The sequence below is a fragment of the Caretta caretta genome, chromosome 2, assembly GCF_965140235.1.
Source record: "Caretta caretta isolate rCarCar2 chromosome 2, rCarCar1.hap1, whole genome shotgun sequence".
Lineage (NCBI taxonomy): Eukaryota > Metazoa > Chordata > Testudines > Cheloniidae > Caretta > Caretta caretta.
In genome coordinates this window covers 4,414,920-4,427,446 of record NC_134207.1, presented here as the reverse complement: position 1 = coordinate 4,427,446, position 12,527 = coordinate 4,414,920, and the positions used below count along the sequence as shown (strand labels likewise).

Genomic DNA, 12,527 nt, shown 5'->3' with positions numbered 1-12,527 from the left:
CGGGGGGCACCGCTGCAGCCTCCCCAGCCCCAGGAAGGTGGGCGGCGTGACCCCAGCCTCTGGAGCCCAGCGGTGCCGCCGAAGCGGGGCCCTGGGGGTGGAGTGTGGGTGGGGCCACGCCTGGCTGTTTGGGGAGGCTGAAGGGGCTGCATTGGTGACTTGTGGGAAGCCTGCTTCCTCTCTACATCCACTCTCATATACAGGTGCTGCCTGTGGGCACTCCAGGGCTCAGGATTTTCGCTCCTCTCTCCAGACACATACATACAAACCCGTAGATGCACACAGGCACGCTCCCAATTAGGGAGGTACACACACAAAGGCACGGACACAAACACCCCTGAGGACACAAGAACATGCCCACGTGATGCTGGGAAGCTGAGGGTCTGGATAACTAACACAGTGACACATAGAGAGGTCCATTCCTGACCCCTCCCAGGCCTGGCCCCTTGCCCACTCAAGCTGCCCCCATACCTGCCACTGTGTCACAAACCCAGCTGGAGCATTGCTGGAAATTCCCCGGGAAATGACCCATTTCCTGCTCGCTCCTACAGCACAATAACCCCGCGCTAGCTGTCTCTTTCCACGTAGCGCTGATTGTTTCTCGTTAATGGCAGGCTTTGCCAGACAAAGGGCCCCCAAGTAGTTTTCCTCCTGTGACAGTTATCGCACATCCTGAGGGCTCTTCCGAGGTTCATCACCATGCTGGCTGGCCCCTCTGGGAAGTACCCTTCACAGCCTGAGATGCATTGAGTGTCCAGGAGAGGGGGCTTTCTTCCCCTATGGTCTCTTGCCCGCCCTTGTCATAATGACAGGTTTCAGAGTAACAGCCGTGTTAGTCTGTATTCGCAAAAAGAAAAGGAGTACTTGTGGCACCTTAGAGATAATGTCACCCACAGCCTCTGACCGCTCTTCCTGTGCGCCAGGGCTGCACCTTCTCCCCTGCTAGAAGGCAAGGCCATGAGCAGGGCACCGGGAGAACTCTGAAGAGACACTGGAGAAGGAGAGTGGAAGTTACAAGATTTTGCCAGTAAGGGCCGCAGCCTTGAGCTGCACCAACCCCTAGTCCTTGGAATCAGGTTCCGCTACGCCAGCAACAGGCCCAGAATCATAGAAGTGAGAGAGCGAAGACCCATTTGGTCACGTTGGCTGCCTGTCCAGTCTAGTCTTCAGTGCCTCAAACAGCGGGACTTTCGCCCCTTCCTTGGCAGCCTCGTCCCCTGTCTACCACAGGGGTTCGCAAACCTTTCCACCAGGTGGGCCACATCTTAATAGAGAGATTCCCTCCTGGGCAGCCCCCTTTCCATTCACAATTATGAGGACACTTCACCTCCCATTCATGATCCTGGAAACCACCTCTCCTTCCACTCTCAATCGCCCAGCATTCCTGTGGCAACGGCAGCAAACTCTGATGGGAAAGTAACATTTTTAGCTTTCTGTACTATGACGTAGTAGCTGGAAACAAGCAGGAGGAACCAGCATCGGGGGACCAGCCAGCTTTCTACAGGCCATCAACAAATGCTCTGAGGCCCACGGTTTGGGATCCACTGGCTTAATAGATCTCACTGCTAGAAACATTCCCTGCCACCCAGGTGAGATTTTACTGTGGTTAATTCAGTTCTCGCACTCTTGGACTATCCAGAACACTTGCTCTCACTTCATGTCCATGATCTTGTTCTCCTAGGTGGTTAGCGCCATCCCCCTTTGTGTTCATTTGGCCAAGCCAAAAGGATTTAATTCTTCAGTCTTCCCATGTAAATCCCCTGCCCAGTGGCCAAATCCACATGCAGCCATGGTGCTGGCCCAACAGTAACTGTGGGATGTCAGATGGGGAACTGAGGCACTGGGAGATTAAGTAACATGCTCATAGTCACGCAGCGAGTCTGTGGCAGGGCAGGGAATTGAACCTAGATTGCCACCGGGTTGGACAGTGCTTTACAAACCCATCGTTAGACGTGGCCTCAGCCCCAAAGAGCTTCCGATCTCCTTTCAATGGAAGAAAGGTGATCTACAGCAGGGGGAGCTGTGGTCGATCTGCCATAACCAATGGCTGGCGTCGAGGAGTGGGTTTTCAGGAGATTATTAGAACTGCCATGCCCATAAGGTCAATGAAAGTCATGGTGTCTGTAACCGGGCCAGCCTTAGGGAAAATGACATCCTGGGCAAACTTGTATTTTGGTGCCCCTGGCCCCCGCTGCCTCCCCATCCCCCCTCCATTGCCCTGGCCCCTTCTGCCTCCCTGGCGTCCCAATCACCCCCAGGCCCCACTGCCTCCCCACCCTTTTCCCCGAGCTCCCTTCCATGGACATGCACCCAGGCCCGCCCCTCTTGACCATGGCAGCCAGAGAGCTGCAGCTGCTGGTTGGGCGCCCAGCTCTGAAGGCAGCGCCCTGCCAGCAGCCGTGCAGAAGTAAGGGTGGCGATACCATAGCTTGCCACCTTTACTTCTGTGCTCCTGCCGGCGGCGGCACTGCCTTCAGAGCTGGGCGGCCGGAGAGTGGCAGCTGCTGGCCGGCATCCCAGAGGGGCCGGGGCTATGAACTGCCAAGCCTAGAGGTGCCGGGGCTCAGCCCTGGCAAGCCCAGCACAAATTAAGCACTGACCCCCCCACCTCCAACCACAGCGCTCTGGGTAGTCTCCCACCCTGGTCAGCCAGTCTGTAATGCTGGCAATCCCCTGGGGACAGTGCTGAGATCTGACCCCATCTCTACTATTCCTGCTCTGTTTCGAGTGCCTGGTCATTGCCTGTGTCAAACAGAATGGAACGTATAATCACGAAAGACCAATCTTTCTTAGCCACTGGCACCAGACACAAATGAAGGGTAGAACAGTGTATCTTACAGGGCTGGGCTTCATGCACACAGAGGTCCTTAGAGCACAGAATTTCCAACACGTGCCTTTGTACAACCATTACAGCACCGATCAATGCCCCTTACTGGCTGCACCCACCCTGGACTGGCACACCACGAGGCACCCCTTTGAGCCAGTGCTACAAAAGTAACAGCTGGAAATGCTGTCTCTGAAATGCTGAGAAAGAGCCCAGCACGGAAACCCCACCCTACTGACCCACGGTCTGCGTCTTTATATAGAGAGGATAATAAGAGTGCACTGAGAGAGAAACACCCTGTGGTTTTAAATTGCCACCTTTGGGCAGACGTCTTCAATTAAAAGATGAGCTCAGATTGGCCCAGAGGAGCATTCCTCTTTAGAGAGAGCAGGCAAATAAGACGAGCTATGAGATGCGCTGTTATGATAGTGCACAGTGCAGAGAAAGCTGGTTGGAGGCCTCTATTTATCCCATCCCAGCATTACAAGAACTCAGCAACTAGGATGAAAGGAGGTACTTTCTCAAGCCACTGTGGAACTCCCTGCCTCATGTGGAGGCATGTCACTCTGCTAGACCCAGAAAAGAATCAGAGTCCCATGACCAAGGCGCTGTTACAGCACCGAGGAGAAATAAAGCTCTGAACGAGGAGTGCCAGGAGACTTGGGTACAAGTCTGGGGCTCTAAAGACTACAGAGTGGACAAGTACGAAGTCCTCCTTTGGGCATGCTGAGGGGTGTGCAAGGTGATTTACAGAGCCACCGACCCACTGTAGAGTAACTCCGGACCATTTTATAGTTAGAACTGATCATTCCTCAGAGGCTGTACGTTTTCTGTATTTTCTTCGTTATTCTTTCTTGGCCAGGGTCACTTGAGGTTGAGGAGTGTTTCTTTCCTATTCCATACAGCCGGAAGAGCAGTGAAGGATCTTTCCCCCTCAGCATCGAAGGCCTTCCTTTCTCCCAGTCCTGAGTTCATCAATCAATCCTATTCTACTCCGGCCTAGTCTGTTCCAGTTCTTACGTTACAGAGCCTTTGAGGGCCTTCCAGAAGTGCATTGCACAACATGACTAACATCTGTCCCCTGTAGGTCTTTTGTCTTTCCCTCCCCCAGGAGAAATCATGAGGGAGGAAGGGTTGGTTTCAGTTCTTTTAATAACTGACCATATTCCATGTGTGCTGCGCTATGTGTTTCTATACCCTCTGTTCGCCAAGCCCGTCCTTTCCCCCAAGCCTTGCTCTTTGTTTGTGTTCGGTTGTTTCCTGAACCATCCCAGAATAGAGTCGGGGAAATGGGCTGTCTGGGTGTCTCCTAGGAGAGGAAAAGCACAGAGTGAGGGCAGCAAGCTGCAGGATTCATTTCTGACTGTGCTGTCAGCTCCTATTCCGCAGAGCAGGGGGACGGGATGCTGCCTTGCATTTCTGCATGCTGCCTCGTTATCCCACCAGCCAGGAACTCTGTAGTTCTGATCCCAGCTCCGTCACTAACTCCCTCTATAGCTCTGAGCCAGTGATGGGGCCTGGAATGGCATGGAATATGGTCCCATCGAAGCTGGAGGTGGCATTTCCAGCTCAGGTAGAAGTTGCTAAAAAATACCAAGGTAGCTGCAGCTGCATGGGCCCCGCCCCATCTGAAACCTTGTATACTCGCAGCAGCTAGCCTGTCCCACCGCCCATGCAGCCGTGGCTACAGGGCTATTTTTAGTGTCTATCCCAGTGCCTATTTTTGTGTCTAGCCACACTGGAAATGCCAACTCCAATGTCCGTGTACCCAGGATGTCGTAATATTGAGGGGAAGGATGTGGCCTAGCCGGGATACCGCTCCCAGTCTGGGCATCTCAGAAAGATGTTGACTCCTCTGGCCAATTAGGGAGCAACTTTGAGGAGCTCCATAGGAAGTCCTACCCACTCCTCCTGCGCTGGAAGGGGACAGCTAGTATGTGGGACAACAATGTGAAGAGGGTTATGGGATGGATTCTTTGGGTACGTGGAGAGTAGATCTGAAAAACAAAACAGGGAAAGCTGGGGTGAATCTGGGTGTCCTGTGGGCTGTAAAGGGGCATGGGGCCTTTTACCTCTAGGTCACCAGTTCGGATTCAACCCATGGTGAAAATCGTCGCCAGCAGTGTTGGCTGTTTCTTGGCCTGTATGAAATGAGTTTGGCTGATCTCAGTCCATTCTAAGCACACGCATTAAGCAAAACCCACTACCTCCACTGGCACTCATTAGCTCCTTTCTTAGCAACCTCATCCACAGGCCAAGACTTGACTGGAGCACGGAGACTGAACTTCCCCCTCAGCCCTTGAGTTGGTCCATCGTGGCAGGGCGGGGATGCATTAGGAGAGCAGGGGGCGGGGGGAGACTTGGCTTTGCCACTGGCTGCGCTGTACCTGCTGTACCTGCTCTGCAGATAAGCACGAGACTTCATGCCCCAAGTGTGTGAATGTGGCACTTTTCCCCTGCCCTGGCTAGACCTGGAGAAATAACCGAGAGAAAGCTCCATACGAAATAAGAAAAGAGAGAGGAAAGGAGTGAGAACAAGGGGGTCAGGGAAAGAGGAAGAGGGCTGGATAAGGCAGAGGAGAGGAAACAGATGGGGGAAATCAGAGATATCGAGATGAACGTCACATGCCAATGGGGAAGGTGAGAATCCCCCTGGTCCCACCACAGGGCAGGGCATAGCAAGGGCAGATTATGCAGGGCTATCTGCTCCCACACGTTGCTGCTTACTTCATCTGTTGTCATCCTAAGTGAAACTGATTAGCAGAGAGAGTGACTTCCTTGTTCAAAGGTGACCTATGTGGCAATAAGGGGGACGATGGAGGCAAAGGGAAGGGAAGGCTGTGCCCTGTAAAATTCCTATATGTGCAGGAAGTGGTGTCGGGACTCCGTAAACAGCGAAGGTAGCACAGTGTCAGGGGATGCTGCATTGCAGGAAGGGGTGATGGTGATGCATGAGGGGGCTCTCTCCCCCATCAGTCAGAACTAGGGTTGCTGTGCTGCAGGGATTGGGATGGGTGACTCAGTAGGGGGCACTCTCTTCTTCAAGTCAGCGATGACCCCAGCTCCCCGGTGTCAGATGATGCCTTTCAGGGGCGAGGTGGCCATTACAGATCCCCTGGCACTTTATGCAAGCGGCTGGAGGTGCTAAGCTGGGTGTCCTGTGCACAAGCCAACTCAGGTAACAACATTCCGCCGACTTCGGTGCAGTTCCTACTGCATGTGGGATCCTCCTTCCCTTCGTGCCCTAAACCATTGCGTCGTGTTCCTGTGCGCTGCTCAGGAATTGCTGGGCTCCACTCCAGAGCTGGCTGCATTTCAGCAGTGGGCGAAGCGATCCCTGTGTACTAGGGAGGAACAACAGTCACTCCATAATTAAGGCTGCAACTGAGTTTCCATGATATAAAGACGGTTTTGCCTTTCCACCTCTACAATCTACAGAAAAGATCTAGTGACCTCAAACCTGACAGGTCAGATCTGGGCTCGTAGTAGAGCTGTTGTGCACAATTTGAAGCGACCGAGACCAGGCTTCCTGAATTATGAGTCTCTGAACAAGGAGACATTAAATGCAATTCCCAGATTCTCCCAATTCATTTTGCCAGTGTGTAGCACAAACTCAGACGGCAGGAGAGAGAGCCAATCGCTACTGTTGGTCTCCCCTAGGTGGGACCTAGTGCCCACAGCCAACATTCAGTGGGTCAAAGTCCAGTTTCAGGAGTTACTAGAATTAGACTGAGTGACCCCCGTGGCGGCCTGCCAGCTCTGATGAGCTCAGTGAAGCCTGTCACAGGGCTGCTGGAGACCTGCGCTTTCCCTTTGTGAAAGAAGCTTCTAACCTGTTTCCTTGCAGAGGCACGGCTGGATCCTCTGCCAGTGCCGATCAATAGTGTCAGTGGAAAACCGATTTTCCATTCGAGGCCTCACAAGGGGGCTCTCTGTTCCAGCAAATGTCAGAATGCCAAGGGAAGGGGGGTACCCCAGGATACCTTCCCTCCCAGAGCTCCCTGATTTCACCCTATCCTCACCTCCCAGAGGAATCTTCTGAGGTCTGTAGAGAGGGGGCCATCTAGAGATCTAGAAATGGAGGCTGCAGAGGACAGGAGGTTGGGCTGAGGTCTCCCACATACACACGCCCCGCTCTCTTATCCACTACCTGAGCCTCTGGATTCCTGCTGTCCCCACTCAGACACATCAGCCAGTCCTTCTGGGCCACCTGCCTGACATGAGTGGGACGTCAGAGCAAGGTCTCGCTGCCAGGAGCGTCGGAAAGCAGTGTGGGGGCACCGGAGGAAGGAGTTATTTCCCGGGCAGTTGGTGAAAGGGATCAGACACTCAATCCAGGGAGAGGGAAGCGGACTGGATCACAGGGAAGGGGGCGTTGGCCTTATCAGAGGGAACGGTTTCTACAGCTCACCCCGGCCCTGTAAACCCTGCTGACACCCTGGCATGCCTCCAGGAGAGCGAAGCAGGGGTCTGACCCTTTCTCTGTGGGCGCAGGTTACCCAGCCAGGACATAGCCCCTTGCACTCTGCACAGGGAAACCACCTCTGCATCTCCATGGGGGGCAGGACAGAGTGTCCTAGGGGGCTGCTCTGTCCAGCCCATCCTGAGACCCCTGGTCCCCAGCTCTGTGCAGCCCCTGCGGACCCTGGTGTCTCTCCAGACCCGCTGGCAGATTTCTTCGCCTCGGCTGTGCTGCCAGCATCAGATTTGGCAGCCGATGCGGGTGACGTTGTCGGTTTCCTGACAGCGTTCTGGTGTTACCTGGGTAACCCGACTGCTAGCGAAGGAGGCCTGACCTCTGGGAGCTGTTTACCAGCCAGAGAGAGACACCAGTGCCAATGGAGCTGGGAGGAGCTGCTCTGGCTCCAAGGCTGGCGTCTTCCTTCCTGGCACCTGCAGCGGGGGGGCCCAGTGCCCGCACCACCATCAGCTTCCTCCGTCCCATCCCCCTAGCACAGGGGTGCCCAATGCCTGCACTCCTGCCAGCATCCTCCATCCCATCCCCCGGCACAGGGGTGCCCAGTGCCCGCACCGCCATCAGCCTCCTCTGTCCCATCCCCCTAGCACAGGGGTGCCCAATGCCTGCACTCCTGCCAGCATCCTCCATCCCATCCCCCCAGCACAGGGTGCCCAGTGCCCACCACCCCATCAGCCTCCTCCGTCCCATCCCTGGGCATAGGGATGCCCAGTGCCTGCAACCCTGTCAGCCTTCTCCATCCCATCCCCCTGGGACAGAGGTGCCTGCCTCCTCCCCCCCGTCAGCCTTGTCTTTTCCATCCCCCTGGCACAGGGGCTCCCAGTGCCTGCACACCTGTCAGCCTTTTCTGTCACATCCCCTGACACAGGGGTGCCCGCACCCCGCATCAGCCTCCTCTGTCACATCCCCTGACACAGGGGTGCCCATATCCCTGTCAGACTCCTCTGCCCCCTACCCATGGTCCTGGGCTTCAGTCCCCTCTGCCCCACACCCTGTGTCTCATTCACACTGGCCAGCATGAGTGCCAGTCTTTTGACCCCCCTCAGCCCAGGTGTGAATGGGGACCCAAGGTTCAGGGCAGGAAGCAATCAGCTCTCCGTGACTTCTACCCCTGTTCCTGGTATGACCCCACCTCAGCCCAGTTCCCTGTGCAGCGTCTCACCCATTCTCGCTCCATTTCCCAGTGTCTCCATAAGCCAAAATCCCACTGGCTCCTGCCCCTCGCCCAGTGTCCCTCCCACACTCCCAGTCTGTTTTGCATGGCAGGGGGTGAGAAGGTGAATGTGCGTATGGTGGAGACTGGCCACGGGGTTCCATAACCCCTGCCTGGCGCTCGGCCCAGCCGATCATAGCACTTCTCCATGGTATGGCCAGGAGCCTTGTGGCGTGTGTGAAAACCATGGCAGAAAGGCCTGCACCCTACTCCCAGAGAACTGAGGATTCACTTCTTACTTCCCAGTTGGATGCACCCTGCCCTGGATCAGGCTCTGAATCTATTTCCCAACCTCTGCTCTCAGCCCTGCCTCCTCGTGTCTTCTGTCCATGCCAGTCGATCCCTTTGGAAGGCACCTGGTGGCCCCAGATCAGCAGCTGACAGGCTCTGAGTGGCTGGAGACCTTCCCTGGCAGTGGGGCCCCCGGGATGTTGTTTGGAAAGAGACTGAACGGTGGGCAGGGGTCTGGTGATCTTGTCCCCATTCGAGAGTGGGCCTGGGAGTGGAGTAGGGCGGCTTTCCTCTTGTTTCCCTATTGATGAGGCTGGTAAAGCACTAGCCCGCCTTCCCGTCCATCTGAGATGCCTGTGACATTTCTGGGGGTGAATCGAGGTGTCCGGGGTGAATCATCAGCCACCCGCTTACGGTGTGAGGGAGCCCGGTCTGTGCCAGGCGAATGGGCCGGCTGCTGGCAACACAAGGGCTATCGCAAGCCCCCCTCTTCCCCAGTAGAGCCTAGCAATTTACACACCCTGTTTGGTTACACTCGAGTACCCAGTCCCGGGGCTTCTGGACACCCACACTGCCCAACGAGCTGCTGCCTCTGGGGAACCCCCCCCCAATCACTGGGGTCACCTCCGTTCAACACACTCTTTAGCATAAGGCACTTAGACATGTCTATAGTAAAACCAAAGTGAAGTTTATTTGCCCGAGCTTGAGATAAATATTTAAATAAAAGCAAATATAAGGATATGGGGTGCTGGAACAGGAGGGCCAGGGGGCTATGCCTGCCCACTTTTTACCGGGCATAAAGGCAAGCAACAGGGGGAGAGGGCGGAGAAGAGCGAGTGGGGGGTGGGGATCTTGGGGGAAAAAGGAGGTGTGAGGGCGGGGCCTTGGTGGGAAGAAGCAACAGCGTTTGGGGCCTCAGAGGAAAGGGCAGCAGGGGAGGGGCCTCAGGGAAGGGGCAGTAGGGGGCGGGGCCTCAGGGAAGGGGCAGCAGGGGGCGGGGCCTCAGGGGAAGGGCCGTGTGGGAGGGGTCTTGGGGGGAAGGGGCAGCATGGGGGGGGGGGGCATGGTTCAAGCAGTGGTGGCCCTCCTGACTTTTAGGGAGCTTCCTTTGCCCCGATAAGGATTTGGCAACATATGATGACAGATAAAAGAAAAATATAAAACAGTCTAGACCCCGTACTTATTAAGTGGTTCCTTTGCCATCTGAGAAGGTGTTTCTCACCCAATGGTCAGTCCTTGCTGCGTTTGTCCAGCCCTGAGCTCTGGGATCCGCCTTTCCTGCGGGCAGAGCCACTTCTGTAATGGAGAACATCTCGTGCCCTTTCTCCTCTTACACAGATCCAGACTTTTGTCTCGTTTCATAGTCAAGGCAATTTGGTAACTTCGGTTCACCCCTGAAGGTCCCCTATTCAGAGTCCAGGGCTCCTTTCGTCTTGTGGATGCTCCAGCCTGCACCTGATCCAGATCACAAACCCAGGACTAGTCGATTATTCTCAGTGTTGAGTTACTCAGCTCTGAGACTCATCCTGCCTGGGATGGCATGTTTTACCTCCAGCAGTTTGGGAGCATAATAGACTACATGTTACATGACTCTAAAATGGTTTCCTGTACAAACACCTCACAATACCCATGAGAACCAGCTAGTGCTTAGCTTTGGCAGAGACCCCACAGGAGCCCTTTGGGTGCAATATCAAGACAATGACCAGACATGGGTATAATACCAGCCTAGGCAGGGCTGTGTCACATACCCATGGGCTCGGTTCATTCTGACTCCATGGCTGAGACACGTCTGGCCAGTACGCAGCTCCCCCAGCAGTGACGCTGGTTGATCTGCAAACTCCATTCTTGTGGCTTTCACCATTCGAGAATCCCACCATGCAAGGAGAGCCCGGTCATACACAGTGGCTTAGCTGTTCAAAATATGCATGGGGGAGGACACTGACATGTCTTCTCTCGCCGAATGAAAGCCAGCCCGTGCAGCAGGGCACCGCTTGATTCCTTCTCCAGCCCTAATGGGGTATGAACTTGACTAGGCTTTGTTCTGGGCCGCCGACCAGGGGTGAATTTCCCCCTCAGTCTTTACTCAGGCAAAACTCCCACAGCCCTCAGAGAGAGCTTTGCCTAAATAAAGTTACCAGGCCTTTGCCCAGCACTCTTTAAAATAACTTTCTAGTCTTTGAATTGCAGCCCCGTTGGAAACCTGAAACTATTTTCCTCTTAGTTTGTTATTGTAGGGTTGCTTCTGAGCGCTGGGGCTCTGCCCTCTGCTCTCTTGTTTGTTTACATACATATTTACAAAACCTGGGCTTGCCAGAATTTGATTTTTTAATATGTCCTTTTGAGGGATAATATTCATTTTTAAGCATTTTAAAAAATGCTTATCAATTTAATTGTTCACAACAGCACAAAATTAAGGGTTTTTAAGCATTGTTTTAGTTGTATCAATATAAATTTTCACAGTGGGGGAAATTATCGGGATGGGTCAGACAATAATTAGTTATGACGGTAGAGGCTGAGATTCAAAAAATTAAAGCTGTATAATCGTTCACACACAAACTGGCTGCGTTACGTCAAAGCATACAAAGCAAATACCCTAAAAGCAAACTCTAATAAGTTCTCACACAGCATTTTTCGTACTTTGCCTAGCTGTCAATTTCAGTTATTATCAGTGGAAAGATTTGTTATTGGTTTGTCTGTGTGCAGTGAAATCAACATTGACTAGTAAAACCAGAATCCTTCCAAGGCTCACAATACATAAACAATGCTGCAGAGCTCCACTGCGAATCTGCTTGCAGAGCTGACCCACAAGGAAAACCTATGTGTTGCAGAAAGTGGTCATGCAACAACCTGCTTCCTTCTGAGATGGCATAGACCCGAAAGCCCCAGTGACATGCTCGAGGGTGCCATGCCACTGAGTGCACGTCAGATAAGCTTGCAGTCCTGGCTGCTTGGGGTTATAACTGATCACATGGCACTTTTCACAAGAGTAGAAATGGTATCTCTGACTGGATGCATTCTGCCTCCCCAAATTCCTCCTAAGCATTTGATTGGAAACATGATTCTTCCTCACGTCCTGTCTGAAGCTGCTGCATGCAGTTAAGCAGCTGCTGTGTTCCACCCCAGAGGTGGCTGCATTTCAGTGAGGCCCAGAGTTATTTTCATGCACACAATCCAGCTAAAAGATACTGCCGGAATATGTCATTATTAATCACTACACTGCACAACAGCAGCTGCGGCTCTGGGCATGGAAGAGTGAAAACGAGGATGGGCTTCTGGGAAAGGGTCACGTGTCCATCTCTTTCTCCTCTAGTCGACATTCGGGAGATAAAAGAGATCCGCCCAGGGAAGAATTCCCGGGATTTTGAACGATATCCAGAAGATGCTCGGAAACTGGACTCCGCCATGTGTTTCATCATGCTGTATGGCCCAGATTTCAGGCTCCGGACACTCAGTGTTGCTGGTCAGTGCTGGGTGATGGAGGGTGACAACGGGCAGGGAGGGTCTAATCTTGATTCTTTCCCTTCCCCATTTCTTCCTAGGGCTGTTAAGGTTTCATGGATGAGGCGGCCTCATCAGCTTTCCCACCCACCCAAGCTCTGTCCTGGCCCAGGGGAGAGGGTGGGAGTCAGCTGTGGTGGAAACCAGGACGTGGACACACGGGCTGGGGGAAGAGGGCCATGAAGCCTCTTAGCAGGGAGAAGACAGGTCAGGTTGTCACCATCTCCCTCCAGCAGTCCTTTCTCCCAGCATCCCTCCTCCCTGACACAGCGCCCCCACCCAGA

General features: G+C 54.0%; 1 protein-coding gene across 1 annotated transcript in view; it reads left to right on the top strand.

Moving 5' to 3' along the window:
* Positions 1-12,527, top strand: part of LOC125632911 (1-phosphatidylinositol 4,5-bisphosphate phosphodiesterase gamma-1) — a 78,268-nt gene that overhangs the window by 23,219 nt on the left and 42,522 nt on the right. Inside the window, exon 2 of the mRNA XM_048841827.2 lies at positions 12,056-12,205. Within this exon, the coding sequence (XP_048697784.1) occupies positions 12,056-12,205 (150 nt within the window). The remainder of the gene's footprint in view (positions 1-12,055; positions 12,206-12,527) is intronic.